Source organism: Mesoplodon densirostris, chromosome 2, assembly GCF_025265405.1.
Source record: "Mesoplodon densirostris isolate mMesDen1 chromosome 2, mMesDen1 primary haplotype, whole genome shotgun sequence".
NCBI lineage: Eukaryota > Metazoa > Chordata > Mammalia > Artiodactyla > Ziphiidae > Mesoplodon > Mesoplodon densirostris.
The window spans coordinates 182,120,895-182,141,126 of NC_082662.1; the positions used below are offsets into that span (position 1 = coordinate 182,120,895).

Below are 20,232 nucleotides of genomic sequence, written 5' to 3' on the forward strand. Positions count from 1 at the left end.
AATGCATAGAAAGCGCTGGCATTCCTATACACTAATGATGAAAAATCTGAAAGTGAAATTAAGAACACTCCCATTTACCACTGCAACAAAAAGAATAAAATATCTAGGAATAAACCTACCTAAGGAGACAAAAGACCTATATGCAGAAAATTATAAGACACTGATGAACGAAATTAAAGAGAATACAAATAGATGGAGAGATATACCATGTCCTTGGATTGGAAGAATCAACATTGTGAAAATGACTCTGCTCTCCAAAGCAATCTACACATTCAGTGCAATCCCTATCAAACTACCACTGGCATTTTTCAAAGCACTACAACAAAAAATTTCATAATTTGTATGGAAACACAAAAGACCCCGAATAGCCAAAGCAATCTTGAGAACGAAAAATGGAGCTGGAGGAATCAGGCTCCCTGACTTCAGACTATACTACAAAGCTACAGTAATCAAGACAGTATGGTACTGGCACAAAAACAGAAATATAGATCAATGGAACAGGACAGAAAGCCCAGAGATAAATCCACACACATATGGTCACCTTATCTTTGATAAAGGAGGCAAGAATATACAGTGGAGAAAAGACAGCCTCTTCAATAAGTGGTGCTGGGAAAACTGGACAGGGACATGTAAAAGTATGAAATTAGAACACTCCCTAACACCATACACAAAAATAAACTCAAAATGGATTAAAGACCTAAATGTAAGGCCAGACACTATCAAACTCTTAGATGGACTTTTTTATAAGAAAGTGTATGATACAAATATATGGATGGATTTATTTTTATTTGCGGGGGGGGGGGAAACACTGGAAGGATTAACCAAAATCTTTTATCTATATTTACAGAGTGGAGGTAACACTTTGGGAAGAAAGACTTCTCTGAATATACTTTGTTAAAGTTTTTTAAACACTGGAAAGATTTTTTAAAATATTTTATTTATTGTAAAAATCAATTAAATCAAATAGAAAAAAAAATCAATCTCTAAGAATTAAGAACAGAAACCAATGTTTCTAAATGCTTATTGTTTAGAGAAGTAATTATTTTAAGTGACTTACAAATAGAGTACTTTAAATGTAAATCCATTTTTGGAATATATTCTGAGGACAAAATATGTAAAAAGAATCAGAAAACTTCATTCTGTAATCTATTTGTAGGTAGGGATATTAGTAGTTGTAGTACAGTTTTATATAGTTTGTATGCTTACATATGGGTGTATGGGCACTCACTGTACAAGTCTCTCTGAGTGTGTTTGAAAATTTCATTTGAAAAAAATATCATGGCATAAGTGTTTATGTTTGGCCCACATTTAAAATATGTTTAGTCATAATAAAATTTTCTTAAGTAATTAGTAAACTCATGACTTTAATGTTATGACTAAAATAAAATTCTAAATGATTTGACAGTTTCAGATGATTCCATTTGTAAAATACATCTAAATCCAAGCTCAGCCTCAGTGAATCCGTAATGTTTTCTACAGATTCCTGTATTTAGAAGGACACTTACTGTAATCTTCAATTCAGCAATACACAAATGAAGTTCAAAACACTGGTTCAACTGATTATTGGACATTACTTTTGCCTCTGGAGAGGCATGAAAGCCATGTAAATACGTAAAGAGAATCATCTTCACTATGTCTCTCGTGCATTGTAGTGATTTTCCCATTACTAGAGGCGTCCAACATTAATTATATGTCATATAGCAGAAGAGATAATTAGACCGCTATAATGGATTCTTTCACTGGATTATGAGGTTCTGTATGAAAAAAAATGTAGAATTAATTATTATGGTTTAAGTGTAAGTGTACCAACTACTGGTACCAAACAGATTCAGGTTCTAATGCTAGCTTCTACTTAGTAATTGAATGATCTTGAATATATAATTTATGATTCTGTTTCCTCTTACATGAGTATAGTAATTTCTTCTTCAAAGCATGTCTATAAGCATGAAACAGATAATATCTGTAAAGGACTTACCACATGACTAGAATTCAGAAGTTGCTAGTATACATTTTTTTATTCATCAGAATTCCTTAGAATTGCATAAAGCAACTCATTCCATATCTGGGCATTTCTAGTAATTTTAGCTATTTTGTCTTATTTGTGAGGAACAGAAGACTGTCCTACTTCTTTAATGATCTCCTTCTTTTATAAACTTATTAACTCTAGTCCTAGTTTGCATTCACATACAGAGAGTAAAGATCTCCCAAAATAGTCCATTATATACTATATCCCCCTAATCCCCCTATATGTCTTCACTCTTCAGGTGAAATATGCTATACCATTAATTCTTCTTAATAGGACCTCTATTGAGTCCTACCTCACCCAAAAAGGGAGAATAGCATATGCTAATTTTAAAAAGCAAATGAAATCTTACACCTACAAGAATTAGAAAAAGAAGAATAAATAAAACCCAAAGTTAGTAAAAGGAAAGAAATAAAAGAAGATCAGAGCAGAAATAGAGACTAAAAAAAAAAATAGGAAATATCAGTGAAACTAAAAGCTGCTTCTTTGAAAAGGTAAACAAAATTGACAAACCTTTAGCTAGACCCATCAAGAAAAAAAGGGATGGAATTTCCTGGTGGTCCAGTGGTTAGGACTCTGGATTTTCACTGCAGAGGGCGTGAGTTCAGTCCCTGGTTGGGGAACTAAGATCCTGCAAGCTGCATGGCACAGTCAAAAAAAGAAAAAAAAAGAAAGAAAAGAAAAAAAGGGAGAGGGCCCAAATAAATAAAATCAGAAATGAAAAAGAAATTACAACCAACACCACAGGAATACAAAAGATTATGAGACTATTATGAACAACTATAGGCCAATTAAATGGACGACCCAGAAGAAATGGACAAATTCTTAGAAAGGTACAATCTCTCAAGACTGAACCAGGAAGAAACAGAAAAGAAGAAGAGACCAATTACCAGTACTGAAATTAAAACATCCCAACAAACAAAAGTCCAGGGCCAGATGGCTTCACAGGTGAATTCTACCAAACATTTAGAGAAGAGTTAAGACCTATCCTTCTGAAACTACTCCAAAAAACTGCAGAGGAAAGAATACTTCTGAACTCATTCTATGAGGCCAGTGTCACCTGATACCAAAACTGGGCAACAATATCACACACACAAAGAAAGAAAATTACAGTCCAATATCACTGATGAACATAGATGCAAAAATCTTCAACAAAATACTAGCAAACTGAATCCAACATTAAAAGGGTCATAAACCATGATCAAGTGACATTTATCCCAGGGATGCAAGGATTTTTCAATATCCCCATATCAATCAATGTGATATAACACATTAACAAAGTAAGAATAAAAAATAATATGATCACCTCAATAGGTGCAGAAAAAGCTTTTGACAAAATTCAACATCCATTCATGATAAAAACTCTCCAGAAAATGGACATAGAGGGAACATACCTCAACATAATAAAGGCCATACATGACAAACCCACAGCAAACATCATATTCAATGGCGAAAAGATGAAAGCATTTCCTCTAATATCAGGAACAAGACAAGGATACCCACTCCTGACCCTTTCATATAACACAGTATTGGAAGTTCTAGCCACAGCAATCAGACAACGAAAAGGAGTAAAAGGAATCCAAATTTGAAAGGAAGAAGTAAAACTGTCACTGTTTGCCAATGACGGGACACTATACACAGAAAATCCTAAAGAAGCTACCAGTAAACTACTAGAGCTCATCAATGAATTCAGGAAAGTTTCAGAATACAGAAATCTGTTGCACTTCTATAAACTAACAATGAACTATCAGAAAGGGAAATTAAGAAAATAATCCCATTTACCATCACATCGAAAAGAACACAATATCTAAGAATAAACCTACCTGAGGAGGTAAAAGACCTTTACTTGGAAAACTATGACACTGGTGAAAGAAACTGAAGATGACACAAACAGATGAAAAGATATACTATGTTCATAGATTGGAAAAATTAATATTGTAAAAATGACCATACTACCCAAGGCTATTTACAGATTCAATGCAATCCCTATTATAATACCAAGGGCATTTTTCACAGAAGTAGAACTAATTTTAAAATTTGTATAGAAACAGAAAAGACCCAAACAGCAAAACAATCTTGAGAAAGATGAACAGAGCTGGAGTAATCACACTCTCTAACTTCAGACTACACTACAAAAGTACAGTAATCAAAACATTATGTTACTGGCATAAAAAAAGACACACATATCAATGGAAGAGTATAGAGAGCCCATAAATAAACCCACTCACTTATGGTCAATTAATCTATGACAAAGGAAGCAAGAATACAGAATGGAGAAAAGACAGTGTCTTCGATAAGTGGTACTGGGAAAACTAGACAGCTGCATGTAAAAGAATGAAATTAGAAGACTTTCTTACCCCATATACAAAAATAAACTCAAAATGGATTAAAGACCTAAATGTAACACTGGAAACCATAAAATTCCTAGAGGAAAACATAGGCAGAATACTCTTTGACATAAATTGTAGCAACATTTTTTATGGATCTGTCTCTTAAAGCAAAGGAAATAAAAGCAAAAATAAACAAATGAGGCCTACTTAAATTTAAAAGTTTTTGCACTGCAAAGGAAAGCACTGACAAAACAAAAAGAAAAACTACTAAATGGGAGAAAATATTTGCAAATTATATGACAAATAAGGGGCTATTATCCAAAATATATAAACAGTTCATACAACTCAAGATCAAAAAAACAAACAACTGGATTAAAAAACGGACAAAAGGCCTGAATAGACATTTTTCCAAAGAGCACATGCAGATGGCCAACAAGCACATGAGAAGATACTCAACATCACTAGTAATCAGGGAAATGCAAATCAAATCCACCATGAGATATTACCTCACACCTGCAAGAATGGCTATCATCAAAAAGAACACAAATAACAAATATCGATGAGGATATGGAGAAAAGGGAACTCTCATACACTCACGGTGGGAATGTAAACTGGTGCAGTCACTGTGGAAAACAGGCTTCTCAAAAAACTAAAAATAGAATTACTGTATGACCCAGCAAAATTCCACTCCTGGGTATATATCCATAAAAACCAAAAACACTAACTGGAAAAGATACATGCACCCCAATGTTCATAGCAGCATTATTTACAATTACAAATATATGGAAGCAACCTAAGTGTCCATCAACAGATGAATGGATAAAGAAGATGTGATATATATACACAATGGAATTCTACTCAGCCATAAAATGAAGGAAATTTTGCCATTTGCAGCCACATGGATAAACTTGGAGGTTATTATGCTAAGTGAAATAAGTCAGACAGAGAAAGACAAATACTGTATAATATCACCTATATGTGCAATCTAAAAACTACAACAAACTAGTGAACAATACAAAAAAGAAGCAAACTCACAGATACAGAGAACAAGCTAGTGGTTACCAGAGGGGAGAGGGGAAAAGGGAGGAGTGGTATAAGGGTTAGGGATAAAAAAAATAAAAAGCAAATTCAAACTAATTTGATTTAAGAATATTTTACAAATGTTAGATTGTCTCATGACACAACTGGAAAATGACACAAAATAAGAGCTAGGGATTAACTATTTCAGAGTGTTTCTCATTATAAGAATATGAAGGAGAAGACAAACATTAATATATGTTTCAGCAATCAAAGATGAAGGTAGGAAAATGATGGCCCGTGAACATCATCATGAATATTTGAAGTTTTCATTCTCTATCTATTGGAGATTTTTGAAATATTTCTTTTATTTTTCACAGAGCTCACATTTGCTTGTAAGGTACAGGTAAATGTCTTTAGCATTCTATGCTGAGAATAAATATGTTATAGACAACAGGGAAAATCAAACAGAAAAACTTCATTGTAAATCTTAATACACTTTTATTATTAATGTTGCTGTTTATTTTTTAATTTGATACAATTTAATGATATATTGAGGTAAAGGAAAGCATGAGTTTTGGAGTCAGGTGTATGGGAGGCCTTATCCTCATAGCCCACAGCCCCACTATCGGTTGGCTGTAGGACTTTGTTAAAGTCACACATAACCTTAGCATTCCCATCTCTAAAACAGAGGCAATATCCCACTCTCAACTGTTAGAGAAGATTAAACAATACAGTTCCTCTTTAGAGTCTGGCACAACACGTTTGCTGTGTACAATAAATGTTGATTTCCTCTCCTTTCCTTTTTTATTAGGGCCTAACAGGAAATGATGAGCTTTTAAATTTTCGTAAGTTAGAATTTCATAGATATTAAATTTCACCACAGAAACCTGATCTTAGTCAAAATTGTTTTCTAGTGGAACTTTTAATCAGGATGTATAGGATTACTAAAGATAATAGTTGGTTATCCTTCCAATAAGCAGATAAAGAGAAGCCATTCATAAATTGCTTGTGGTTCTTCTCCACAATGGAACATTATTCCATGTATGCAAAAGCTTTCACTGCAGTCAAGCATGTGAGGCAGTTTAAATCTGCAGTTTAAATTATCATAATTGTTCTTCTATGAATGCTTTGTTTTAAACCCTTACTTACAACAGACCAGACAACTAGGTGATGTAAGCTGGCTAGCTTATGCCACATCCCAAGTTTTGTAAATCATGGATTGTTAAATATCTAAGATATTCTGACAAGGCCATTCAGTCTAGATGGAAAATAAGGCTACTTCTTTCCTCCAAGAGATCTGCTTTTCAAATTATACACAACTACCATCTTTTGTGATATTCATGGTCTTTACCTTCTTTGAGACTTTCATAGTCGTCTTAAGAAAGAAGAATGCATTCTCAACTTCAATTGCAAATCTCTCTCAATATAAAAATATTCAGATTTGAAAACTGAGATATATTATTCAACTAAAAATTTGTGTTCAAATGTCATTTTCATTCACATTTTTTAAACCAGCTGTAGCTCATAAGCATGACATGAGTGCCAAAGGACATCCACCCATTTTGTAAAAACTAAATGTGATTTTGAAGTGATTCAACATTCTGAGTCTGATAGAAAGTGAAAAGGATTAATGATTGTAGAGATAAAAAGATGTGATTATTTCACATAGAAATCATGCAGCTGTGCCTTTTACAACTAAAACGCTGTGGTAGTTTATGGACATTAAAAGCACATATTGAAGGATGCTTTCATAGAGAATGAGAAACAGAGGACAATAAAACAAAAAAATCATGACTTTAATGGTATCCTATGATTAGTTCATAGGGTAGGAGTAGGTATATTTGATATGTTGTGGACCTCACAATTATGTATTTTTCTGACTTGGTTTTCAGGTAATTGATGTTGTGTCCATGACAAACAGAAATGAAAGAACTTTCATACAATTATCTCTCCACTTGGATTTTCTCAACTGGCATTCTCATGTATATAGTTATTGGGGATAGAGGTAATACTTTCAAAATGTTAGAACAAAAAGCAGTGGATAAGAGAATGACTAAAAGAATCCTAGGGATAAATCAAGAAGATGCTGCAGATTATTCTTTGCAATTTTAATTCTATCACGGATGTAAACATGCATACATGTATTTATAGTCCATTGTAAAGAACAAGTGATGCCCTTTAACCTGGTGTCGAAAATAAAAATGTTTAGATCAGTGAATACATACAAACCAGCTATGTCATGATTCAGTACAAGTTTTGAGAGGCATCAGAAAGTTATACTCATTTTTTTGCTTTTGCCCTCTGCCAGGAGGACAGCATGTTCCGAAGAGGGCCTTCCTCATCTTTATTCCCAGAATGAGCGAACAACACTCTGAGCAGAATCGCAGGGGATCCACAGTCAAAACATGTAATATTAGGGAGACACAACCATTATAGTTGTAAGGCACTGAGATTCGAGGTTATTTCTTTTTTAACTGCAATGAAGCTAACTCTTGGATGTCGGCTGTATTTTATCATTGCTACTGCCCTTGGACTAGTATCCTGACCTGTAAAGTGTACCATTCTACCCAGGGGAAAAAAAGGTACATTTATGGCAAATATCTTTCTGGTCATTCAACTGCCTTATACTTGAAAATCTTATTGTGAATGTCTATTTTGCTTTTGTGTGAGTTTACTTATCAAAAACTGCTATTTGAGTAGAAATTCTTTGCACAGGAATAACCAGTGCAAATATAGCTTAAATGTAATTGTAGGTTTTACTTTTGATGTATCGTTTTGGTTCAAAAATGTTATCCTATTGTTAGTAATAACAGATCATATTATTGTTTTTTATTCCTTAAAACATTCCCTAAGTTTTACTATATTTTAAGTATCACTGTCCTTTTGAAATTTTATTTCACTTTTCACAGTGTTTTACTTTACTCACACTACTAATGATCATCCTTCCCTAGCTTAATGTGTTAAAAGGTATACATCCTGACATGTATCTTTCCACTAACATAGTATTGTAGAAAAAATGGTGTTTTAGAAACATATAGAAGGTAAAAAAATTCTAGAAAAATAAGCTTCTAACAAGGAGCAGAGGCAAATATATAAAGACCAAAAAAAACAGACATGTTGGCTTAACACCAATTGGCATCTGCAAGATATTTTTGGAAGGAAATAGCCTTCTACAGCTTTGACAAAGAAACATAATATGTTTTGCAAAACATTCCAAAAGAAAACAACTGATCTTATGGTTATTAACAGTTATCCCCCCTAAAAAGTCTGAAAATTTTCTAAATAAAATTGCCCAGATACAATAGTCTCTATAGAATGATGACATGAAAGAAGAGTAACTGGAAATATATAGTTCCAAGGATAGAGGGAACAGAATACATCCTGAATGAAATACAATTAAGGTACTTCCATTTTGGAGCTGCTTATTAACAATGCTATAATGAACATTTTGTTATGTAAAATTACAGACGCTTGCTATTATTTTGGTAAAATTAATTCTCAGAAGCGAGATTTCTGGAACAGTTAAGTACTCTCTAAATTTATATAGATACTCTAAATAGTGCTGTTCAAACTTAATGTGCACGTAAATCACCTGGAGATCTTGTTAACATGTTTCTGATTCATTAATCAGGGATGGAATCTGAGATTCTGCATTTCTAACAAGCTCCAAGGTGATGTTGATGCTGTTGGATCATGGACTACACTCAAGTAACAAGGCTCTAAACCACAGTAAAATTTATTACCAATTTAAATGTCTGTCTTTATCAGTGACCTGTGTGTTCCTTTAAGGAAGGTGGTGAATCTTTGCACTTTTATAGGTAACTCAGTATGTATGTGTCAAATAAACGGACAGGTGATTTATCTGTCCTATTAAAGTGCTACAAAGAACAAGAAACTATATAATCATATTTACAAAATTCTAAAATTTAGCATTTATCTTTTGACTTAGTTGCCAAGAACTCTATTATTAAGATCAACTGACATAGCAATTTTAATTTCATCTTCTTCTTTGTTATCTTTATTATTATTTTTATAAATGGGCTCAAATCACTTTAGTAGACAGCTGCCTTATAAACCATCAAAAGTGAACTAACAATATTATTTTAATTTCAAAGTTTTCATTTTATTTACCAGATAAACATGAAAGATAGGGATAGAGATGAGAGAGTGAAAGAGAGAAAGGAGAGACAGAGAGATGAACTGATATAATTAATCTTAAGTAGTATGAGTAAATATTCAGTTTAATACCAGTATGGCAGTACCATTATTTTAATAATTCCCTGGGATATAAAGCTTCAGAAAATTGTTCTTTTCTTCCTTTCAGTTCTTTTTCTTCAACAGAATATGCATTCTAATGGAATGCATACATTCCATGTATCTTCAAGTATTTATATTTGATTAAGAAATAAATTATATTTACATATCTTGGCAGATTAACTTCTTTAAATTACATTACAGATAAACTAAAATAAAAGGATTTGTACCTCCTAAGAAGAGACAAAGTGAAAATGAGAAAGACAGCTGTTAATCTATTTTGAAAGAAGATGGTACATGATATAGAATTAAAAACTATCTGTGAATACTTTATACAGAATGTAATTCACATAGTAAAAAGTGAGAATTGAGTATTTCTGAAATTAAACAAGGATATTTGGAGTCCTATACTTACAGGGATGCTAGAATATAGGGAAAAAAACTAACTAATATTCTATCATATCCCAGCTTACCTCTGTTTTTTCTTCGAGAGATATACACACATAAAATATGTATCATAAAACTTTTGAGCTAAATAAACTACCTTGCAGGCATAGTTAGTTATATACTATGTAGTCACTGAGGCAATACTTGTTATTTTAAATAATTGCCCTAGTAAGTTAATTTTACTCTGGACCACAATCAGGCATTTTTTTCACTCCAACAATGAAGAAAATATTTTCTATATTTAACAAAATTAAATACCTGACAAAATACTTAAGTTGAGCAATATGGTAACCGCAGATACATGATCAGAAGAAGCACTTTCAGAAAAAAATTTCAAAAACAAACTTGCATGTGAAAAAAACAATTGTAACTCTTTCTGCTAAAAATTTAATTATGGCCTTTAAAACTATGCATTCAAAACCAGTGGTAAAAATGGAACTGTTTTTATGTTGCTGAGAATGAAAAATATTCTTTAAAGTTGTAAATGAACAAATATTAATACATTATCCAGTTGCTCCTAGAATGAATTTTGGTCCAATAAAAAAAAAAAATCTCTATCAGGAAAAGAGTACTTTGGAGGGAAGCTATTTTGCCTCCAAAGTCCTCACTGTGTCCACATTCCTGACTCCACCCACAGAGGTGTAGTGAGCTGACAGACAGGCTGGGTGTAGGGAAGGGACTGGCATGAGTAACCCAGCCTCTTGCTCTTCTTCCTCTTTAGGATGTGCTCTCCGGAGAGCAGAGTACCTGTTTCCATCAGCTTCTCACTGCCTTAAGCTTTAGAGAGCCAAGTCTCACCCGGGAGGTGTTCACATTCTCATGTGACTGTGAGTGGCTGAGGGCTTGGCCTATGTACTAATTAGACAAGTCTGTGTAATTCTGGAGGTGAAGGTGAGGTCACATTTAAAATTACTATAAATATTTTGCTATAACATTCTTATAAATTTTTAAATGGATTTTTGGTTTTCATCTTCCTTAGTCCTTTGTCCTTTACTATGGATCTAAAATCCTGATCTGGTACTTTTAGCAAACACCCTCTGTCTGCTCAGTAAGTCCAATTTTAAGGTCTTTTTGTTTTCATTCACTTATTTTTTTTTGTATTTCTACATTCACTGAAATAAAAGATACACTTTTATTTCAGTGTTTGTCATATATTGTATTATAATGAAATATATTACAAAAACAGTCATGAAATATATTCCATAGCTAGAAATCAATATATCCCAGGAGTGCAATCTATTTCAAGATTGATTCTTTAAATTGAGTAGCTTATTTTAGATTTTAAACAGTGATGGAGTTTAGATATCATTATCCCAAATAGAAGCAAGCTAAATTACTATATTGATAAATAGTCTGGAAGCTATAAGATGAAACAAATAGGGAAAATGATATATATTGAAGAAGGTTTTTTATAAATTATTTTCCCTATAGGAAGATAATTCAATCACTGGCTTTATCTATCATAAAATATCCCATTAAAGGCTTCAAATATGTTATCCCAAGTTTTATGTCTAAGTCAATAATATGACGTACTAAATAACTCTTGGGAAAAAAAGACATTTTTCATTTATTTCCTTTTCATCGCTTTAATGCTGGTAGAGAGTATTTTGCACTCAACTTGTTTTGAAAAATGTTTAAATTTAGTTGAAGATCTAGTTACTTAGGAGGCATCTACTTATAAAATAACTGTTTTTTTCAGACGCAAAGTAGTATGTATAGACTGGATAAACAGCAAAGTCCTACTGCATAGCACAGGGAACTATATTCAATATTCTGTGATAAACCACAATGGAAAAGAGTATAAAATGTATATATATATATATATATATATATATATATATATATGTATAACTGAATCACTTTACTGTAAAGCAGAAATTAACACAACATTGTAAATCAACTATATTTCAATTAAAAATAAAAAATAAGAAAATAATTTTTAAAAAACTGGCTTTTTGTTAAAAATATTTGCTTCTATACATGACATCCTCAGTGTGTTAATATTAGAGTCGTTCCTCAATCTGGGTCAATTAAGGAGAGAGAAAGAGAATTTGCTCAAGTTAAATACCACCAATCTCAATTTTTTAAGAAATAGAGTAATACAATTTCATGTTCAGTCAGGTAAAACATATGAAATTAAAATACACTTATAGCGGGCTTCCCTGGTGGCGCAGTGGTTGAGAGTCCGCTTGCCGATGCAGGGGACACGGGTTCGTGCCCCGGTCTGGGAAGATCCCACATGCCACGGAGCGGCTGGGCCCGTGAGCCATGGCCGCTGAGCCTGCGCATCCGGAGCCTGCGCTCCGCAACGGGAGAGGCCACAACAGTGAGAGGCCCGCGTACCGCAAAAAAAAAAAATAAAAAAAATAAAAAATAAAAAATAAAATAAAATACACTTATAGCAACAAAAAAGACTTACTGTAATTACAATAGCAATAATTTAAAAAATGCCTGAAATCAACCTAGTATATATTTTAATTTCAAACAGTTTATATCCTTAAGCTACTTAACTAATTTCATGCATTTTAGCTAAATTATTAACATCAGCCAACAGAGAGATTCCTGAAGGAAAATATAAGTAACATTTAAAGACAAAAATAGAATTCCAATAGAAAATACCAGGAACACTAAATCCAAAGAATGGTCAGAGATTAGAAGGCAAGTGAGGGTGGCAATTCTATTCTTTCCCCCTCCCCACCATTGAAGAAATTGCTTGAACTAGGCTTTTAAATAATTGAAGTAAAGCAATTTTGAAAAGCGTATTGTCATTATTAATCAACCCAAAGAAGTGATTTACCCCAAAGGTTTTTATAAACCCCCTTTATAAAAACAAACAAAAAACATGCAAAACAAAAACTATTTTAAGACAACCGTGTGGCACTCATAACGCGAAAACAATGAAATAAATCTAAATGTCACTGTAATTTTGCTACTAAGGAACAAAAATGTCCTTGAGAATCATCTGTACTTTTGATCTCTTCTGCATTCCCCCTTGTCCCTTCCTTCCTTTCTTGTTTGAAGAATATATTTCATGTTCTGAAATTCTTCTGGGAACTCTGTGTTGTTGATACAATGGTAACGAAACCTAGGATGCGTTTCAAGACCACTGAACTTTTTAAAAGGAGATGTTATAGAAATAATTTAATTTTCACTTTTACTTCAGATTTTATTACATTAATAATCATTGTCAATACTAAGCCAAATAGACACAGCTTTCAAAGAATCAGTTTTCACCATTATGGGGACATTTTGTCATTGTTTTGCTATCCATACTGCTGTAGTAACAATAGCAATAACATTAATTCATGGCGTGTTTATGCCAAGGACATTTTCCTACACTTACACTAAGCTTCCCATGGCCTTGTCACACAGGTGTTACTCTCCCCCTTTCAACTAAAAAAAACCCCTAAAAATCAGTGAAGTTACTTAACAGTTTTTAAAGTCTCACAATTGGTTTTTTTTAAAAAAAAATGGAGCCAGGATTCAACACCAGGTTTGTCTGACCTCTTTATCTCATTATTTTAGTATTATTCATTTATGGAGGAAAGCAATGGAAAGAGAGTGCATATTCACAGCTAACTTTTCTGTCCTCCTGAACCCCCTACATCTTCTGCCTTTAATTCCTTAGGGTTACATGGCAGACTTGTTTCTTTGGTTTATCCAGGGATCTCTCTTTCTTCACCTTCTCCATGCCCGGCTCTCCTGCTCTCCCTTTCATCCTGATTCTCCCCAATTCTGAATCTATTTGTTTAACTGACCTTTTTTGGATTCATGGATTTTCTTTCTCATTCAGTCTTCTTCCTGAATTAGGTCTCAATTATCCTCTGTCCATTTCAGAGTTTTGCTGTTTATCTAGTGGACTGGGAAGCCTCAGCCTCCTAGCGAAGTGTAGTTCCACTTATATTCATTTAACAAGTATGTAATGAGAACCTATTGTGTGCCAAGCACTACTATAATGTCGATTGAAAAAAATTCACAACCTAAAAGTTGAGAATTAAGTTTTATTTGGTGGACAAAATGGAAGACTTCAGCCCAGAACACAGCCTCTCAGAGAGCTCTGAGGGATGGCTCCAAAGAAGTAAGGGATGAGCCAGGATATATAGGAGTTTTGCAATAAAAGCAGGTAGTGGAACATCAAAAGATTGCTGTTAATTAAAGAAAACCGGACATCTCAAGTTAATGAATTTAGCGCTTTTCTATTTATGGGAAGATGCAAGAGTCTGGGCTCACTGAAATCATTCCTCTGATATGCACCTTAACTATCTAGGGCCACTATCCTGCTTTCTCCATCCTGAGTCCCCTCAGGGTGCAGAGTCGGAGGCAGCTGCAGTGGCTGTTGGCCTGATGGCCACAACATGCTTTGTTTACTGATATGGCAGGTGACATTTTCCATCCTCAATAACTACGTGAGTAAACTGGTAACAAATACAGGCAAGATTCCTGTTTTCAAGAAAATAAAAAATTTTCACATAATAATAAATACTATGAAGAATGCAGAGTGAGATCATGAAGTAGTAGAGAATATTGGTTGTCTATGGGCACTGTTGCTGGTAGGATGATCAGAAAAGGTCTCTCTGAGAAAGTAACATTTGAGTAGAAAACTATGAGGTTTCCTTGTGGCTGAAACAGAGCATGATCAGGAGAGAGAACAGATAAGGTTTGAGATGAAAGCCAATGGCAGAGCATTCATATGGTGCCTTAAGAAACCACAGAGAGACATCTGGATTTCATTTCAAGTGGCTAACTGTAGGTTTTAATTAAAACAGAAAATGATTTGACCCAACTCAAGTTTAAAAGATCTGTGTGAAGGATGGACCTTAGGAATATTCTAAGAGAAACATGGCGGTGAGTCGGTGTAGGGACATTGGGGTGGAAGTCAGGAAAGAGTTTGATACGGGATATATTCTAGAGGAATAAACTGACGTGACTTGGTGACAGACTGGACTTGCAGGTAAACGGAAAAAAAAGACACATCCTCTAAGACTGGGAAAATGAAGAGCATTTTCACACTACCTCACCATTAGTGTGAACTAGCCTGCTTGGCTTTGGTAAATTTAACTGAGAAACTGACAAGGGAGCAGGGAATCACTGTTTTGATGGTGATTCCTATCCAATTTTGTCCACTGCTCCTATTATAGGAAAGAGTAACATCTATTTAAAATGGAATGTTTGGACATTATTTAAAGTCCTACACAAAATTAAATATACAGAATTCTGGGGTATTTATAAGTTTTAGAAAAATGTCATTTTCTTCCTATACACACTATCTCCCCCCAAATCATCTAAGTGTATTCAAAATACTGAATTATACATCACCATGATAAAACACACATTTAATGATATTACATCACATTGAGGAGGGTGACATTATTAATCTCTACTTTCATATCGTGCATCTTCATTGATATTTATTTAATACTCCCTTCACATCATATATCAACTACAATCAGAAATGTTAAAATAGCTCTAAAAAATGTAATTTTAGAATTTCAACATTTACTTTGGGACCTTTCCTGCTCTCTGTAACCTGAAGTCCCAGCTGTGACTTGATTGCTTATTATTCAATTTTTAAACAAAATTTGGCTCATCACCTTGCATTATAGAGTGTAGTAACTATGCCTATATTTAACAGAGGCTATTAGTTTATAAATTGCTTTCAGGCAGAAACTAAGTGAAAATCCTCTACCTCATCATTGTGATCACCATACAAGTTATTTAGTAATAACTCAATAAATGTTTTGATTAAGTTAATGAATGAAATCTAGGATTATTCAAACTGCAGTGATTTGGATGAATCGACACTTTTCCTTGATTTATACAGTTTTATGCACAAGCACACACAGGTACAAATATTTTCAAAGAGTCGTACCTCCCAGAGTAGCAGATAGCAAGAAATGTGTCCCATATTTCTTGATAAGGTTTTCTGTGATTTGCTGAAGGGTAGGTCGACGTCCCAAAAGTCTTATGTTGCGGAAGAATTCAGGGGCAAGAGGCAGAGGGGAGCCAAGGAAATTTCTTCTCTCAACTGCAAGGTTATTTACTTTCCAGCGGCCAAACTCCCTGAAAAGCAAATTTATTTTCATTCGTAAATACATAATCTATCTGAATGTTTTCATTTGAAAAGTTCACTTGATAGTTTCGTTGGGGTCACTACATTACAATGATTCTTGTTTGTAATAATACTTCATGTTCTATGAGTAAGTAGGAGAAGCAATATTTATAATTTATGTAGCTGGAGTGAATATCCTGAAACCAAGTCATGGAGAGGAAAAATAAACCACTTAAAGCAACAGACTCCACTGATTTTTTTCCAAAGGAAAAATGTACTCATAAAAATGATTTCAGGGCTTCCCTGGTGGCGCAGTGGTTGAGAGTCCGCCTGACGATGCAGGGGACAAGGGTTCGTGCCCGGGTCCGGGAAGATCCCACATGCTGCGGAGTGGCTGGGCCCGTGAGCCATGGCCGCTGAGCCTGCGCATCCAGAGCCTGTGCTCTGCAACGGGAGAGGCCACAACAGTGAGAGGGCCCGCGTACCGCAAAAAAAAAAAAAAAAAAAAAAAAGATTTCATTATGTATAGAATATTAATGTAGAATTATTTTTTAAAAGGGAAACTAAAGTAATATTTTATCATTTTCCAATGGAAACTGAAAAAAGAATAAATTTATTTTCATCATTAATGATTATTTTCTATTCACTTTAGAGTGGGAACTTGTCAAACCTCAAGAATATTAAGGCACTGTAGAAGAATTTTTAAAAATATGATCCAAAGAAAAACTGGTTTTTTATAATAATTATTGTTTACAACATAATTTGAAACCCCAATTCAACTTAATTAGTAATTACTCAAGATGCAAAATAACTTTTAAGGTTGATATGGTCAAATTAGAGAAGTAGCAAATATGATTATAAAAGATTTATATATAAAAAAAGTATGTATTTATATTAAGTTAAAGTCAACCTAATAATACTTTAGAAAATAACTATGGTGAACTGGATTGCCTGATATCAACCATACAGATTTTTTTTCTGAGGCGTGGTCTGATAAAATCTCAAATACCTTCCACAGAGAAGACTTCCCCTCTACTAGATTTAAACATTCCTATGTGTGTAATTTAACTCTGTTACTACTTAGCAAAGAAAATGTTGATTAAATATCGTATAACTACTTGTCATACTTATTTATATTTTTGCCTCCAAAAACTTCCTGGAATGCACCACGAAAAGGTGCATGATAGATACATCTGTGAACCACACTCTGCATGGAGTTCACATTCTAGAGAAAGTTTTAAAAATAAATAAAATAAAGATGTTAAATTTTGAAAACATCCAGATTGTGACAAGGGCTGAGAGCTACCACAAACAGACTGCTGTGATGGGCCGTAGGGCTGTGGACAGAATGGCCCTATTTTATTTTAAGTGCCCTGAGAGGGCAACTCCGGAGAGGTGGTATTTGATACTTAGTCTCTAAAGGAAAAATAAAAGAGGCTAGATGTGGGGAAGCACAGAATAGATTTACACAGAATAAGGAAAAACAGTAAATACTTCCAGGACCAAGAACCATGCCCTGATAGAGTCGCCTGCCATGAATAATTTGTTCCTGTGACACACATCTGGCAGCCACACAATCCATCCAGTCTTTTGGAAGTTAATTATAAGATAAGATTCACTAAGGAATCTAGGTAAGGCCTTGGCCTGAAAATAAGTCAACTTAGTGTTTCCTTCATTGAGAAACTCTCGCTATTACCTCTGCAAATCAGCTGATCCAAACAGTTTTGAATAGTATTATTCTAACAATGGTTCTCAAATTTCAGCACCTATTAGAATCACCTGGAAACTTCACCCCAGAGTTTCTGATACATGAGGCCTTGGATGGGGTCAAGAGTTTGCATTTTCAACAAGCAATGCTAGTACTGCTATTCTGGGGAACATACTTTGAAGAAAACTACTGATTAGGTAATTTGGTATGTTGTTTTTAAAATTTACTCAAAGTGCTCTCTTTTCAGTAAATCTTGGGCTTTTAGAGATACTATACTGTATTTATTACTTCATATTTCCTCAGAAGAGAGTAAAAATGTCATTGTTATTGTTCCAAACGTAATTGGTATCAGTAATTTTTTGTCTTTTCATCTTGTAAGAAATTTACCTGACTGTATTTGTGCATGTGTGTGTTCGATATATATGTAGAATATACATATGTAAATACATATTTAAAACTGTGAAGGAGAGCATTTAAAATAAAATATTTAAGTTTTAGTGTTTTGTGAATATAAGGTATATAGTAATACAATACTTCTAAGAAGCTGTTTATTAAACCATGATCTAAATAATAGCTGCTCATTAATTTCCAAACTTTACCCTCAAACATTTACTTTTTATTTGCTGAAAAAACTTTATAATTTTATCAAGGCATAGTAACATAGCTTGAACCTAAAGTTGTGGTATATCTTTTTCAATGGTTTAAATTACCAAATTTATAAACTCATATGTATATTCTCATAAATTAAAATGTGAATTGCTAAGTGAAGTAATTGGACTTAAGTAACCAAGAAGATTGTGTCAATGGTGGTATTTTACAATGCATACAAACTCTCTCTAAACTGCTGAGTATTTCTTTCTAGATGGCTGTGGGTAACTCCATATTGGGAGAGTGCCATTCTAGCCTCCCTTATTTTTTTAACAATTTGTAAATATATAATACCAACCCGCAATCAGTACCAACCCATGATCTATTCTGACATGAAATATTTGCAACTTTCTTTAGTTTGTTCCTCTTAAATTTGACAAAGAATGGATGTAATACGAAAGAGCTATAACAAATTTACATCATTTTCTGAAATCAGCTTATAACATTAATTTAACAAGAAAATTTATTAATGGTTTGCTACTTATTGTCATAACTACCAGATATCTTGGTAGTAATATAGATGAATAGAAGAAAACCTCTGACCTCAAGGGTTCCCAAATTATACTAAGTGAAGTATAATATGAATGAATAAATTGCAATTCAATGGCTTTACAATATTTTTATGTGCAAAAATACAAGTAGGCCAGTAGCTTATTGAGCACAACCCCTCTGCCCAATTCCTTGATATAAATGTTGCTAATCTAACTCACTTCGAATATGTTTTCTCTTCCCTTATATTCACACACTTCAGAAGGCTATAAAGAGCCTAAGACTATGGACAACCTTCCAGGGAGCTTTCTTCATCTATCAGATGCTTTTTATTACCGCAGTATGTTAACCTCATTTAAGTTTATGGTCTCAATTCACCTTTTGACATTTCATTGGGACAAAACACTTTGCCACCCCATCTGATTAATTTATCCTCTCTGTCATGCAACACCAAAAGTAAAGGACAAACTCTGGGAGTGTCACCAAACTAAGACTATAACTAAACTAATCAACCAATCAACTAACTAACTGAATGAATGAATGAATTTTAAAAAACAGGATTGTTAGTAACCATAGCAAATTGATTTCTTAATTTTCAGAGCTTCATCTAAAATTCTTCTCCTAGTTTTTTTTTATATTTTCATATAAAGAGTGAAGTAAAATATTTTACTTTCTATTGTGTATATCCCAAAAGTATAATTTCAGTAGAAAAAAAATGTTGGTTTGAGAACTGAGATCTCTCACTTCCACTCACATTTGGTTTATATTGTAATGATATATGATCACAGTTATAATCTCCATATATTTTAGTGAAAGCCTAGTTAGTACAGAAAGTGATGATAAGAACATTTTAAGTAAAGGAAATCATCTCTGGACAGTTAAGTACCACACTATGAGCTGTGGACATAGATATGAATACAAATATTGTGTCTCTTACCTGGGCACAGGTATGATTGCATTTACTAGGGTGGCCACGCAGCTTCCTTTGACCAATAAAGTGTGAGCATGTAGGTTAGCCTGGACCCTCAGCCTGGGACTTTGATCAGCAAATATGATTCGAGTTCCCATCCTTCAACCACTACCCCTGCAGCTTCTTAGGATGAACAAGAGCATGAACTAAAAAGAGATCTTGTCATGTAAAGCTACCAAGATTATAGAGTTAGTAGTTGGTTTCCTTGCTTTCTAGCAATGTCATTTAGTATACCATGGCTGATGTAGAGTATTTTGACTGTGGGGTAACTTGAGAAGGCAAGAAGGAACTAAT

The 20,232-nt window shown here is 33.7% G+C and overlaps 1 protein-coding gene across 2 annotated transcripts in view; it reads right to left on the minus strand.

Moving 5' to 3' along the window:
• BRINP3 (BMP/retinoic acid inducible neural specific 3) overlaps positions 1 to 20,232 on the minus strand; it is a 404,334-nt gene that overhangs the window by 198,436 nt on the left and 185,666 nt on the right. The window contains exon 2 of one of the 2 annotated variants that reach the window (XM_060088666.1): positions 15,944 to 16,134. The exons of the other annotated variant lie outside the window; for it this stretch is intronic. Coding sequence (XP_059944649.1) covers positions 15,944 to 16,134 — 191 coding nt within the window. The remainder of the gene's footprint in view (positions 1 to 15,943; positions 16,135 to 20,232) is intronic. 2 annotated transcript variants of the gene reach the window in all.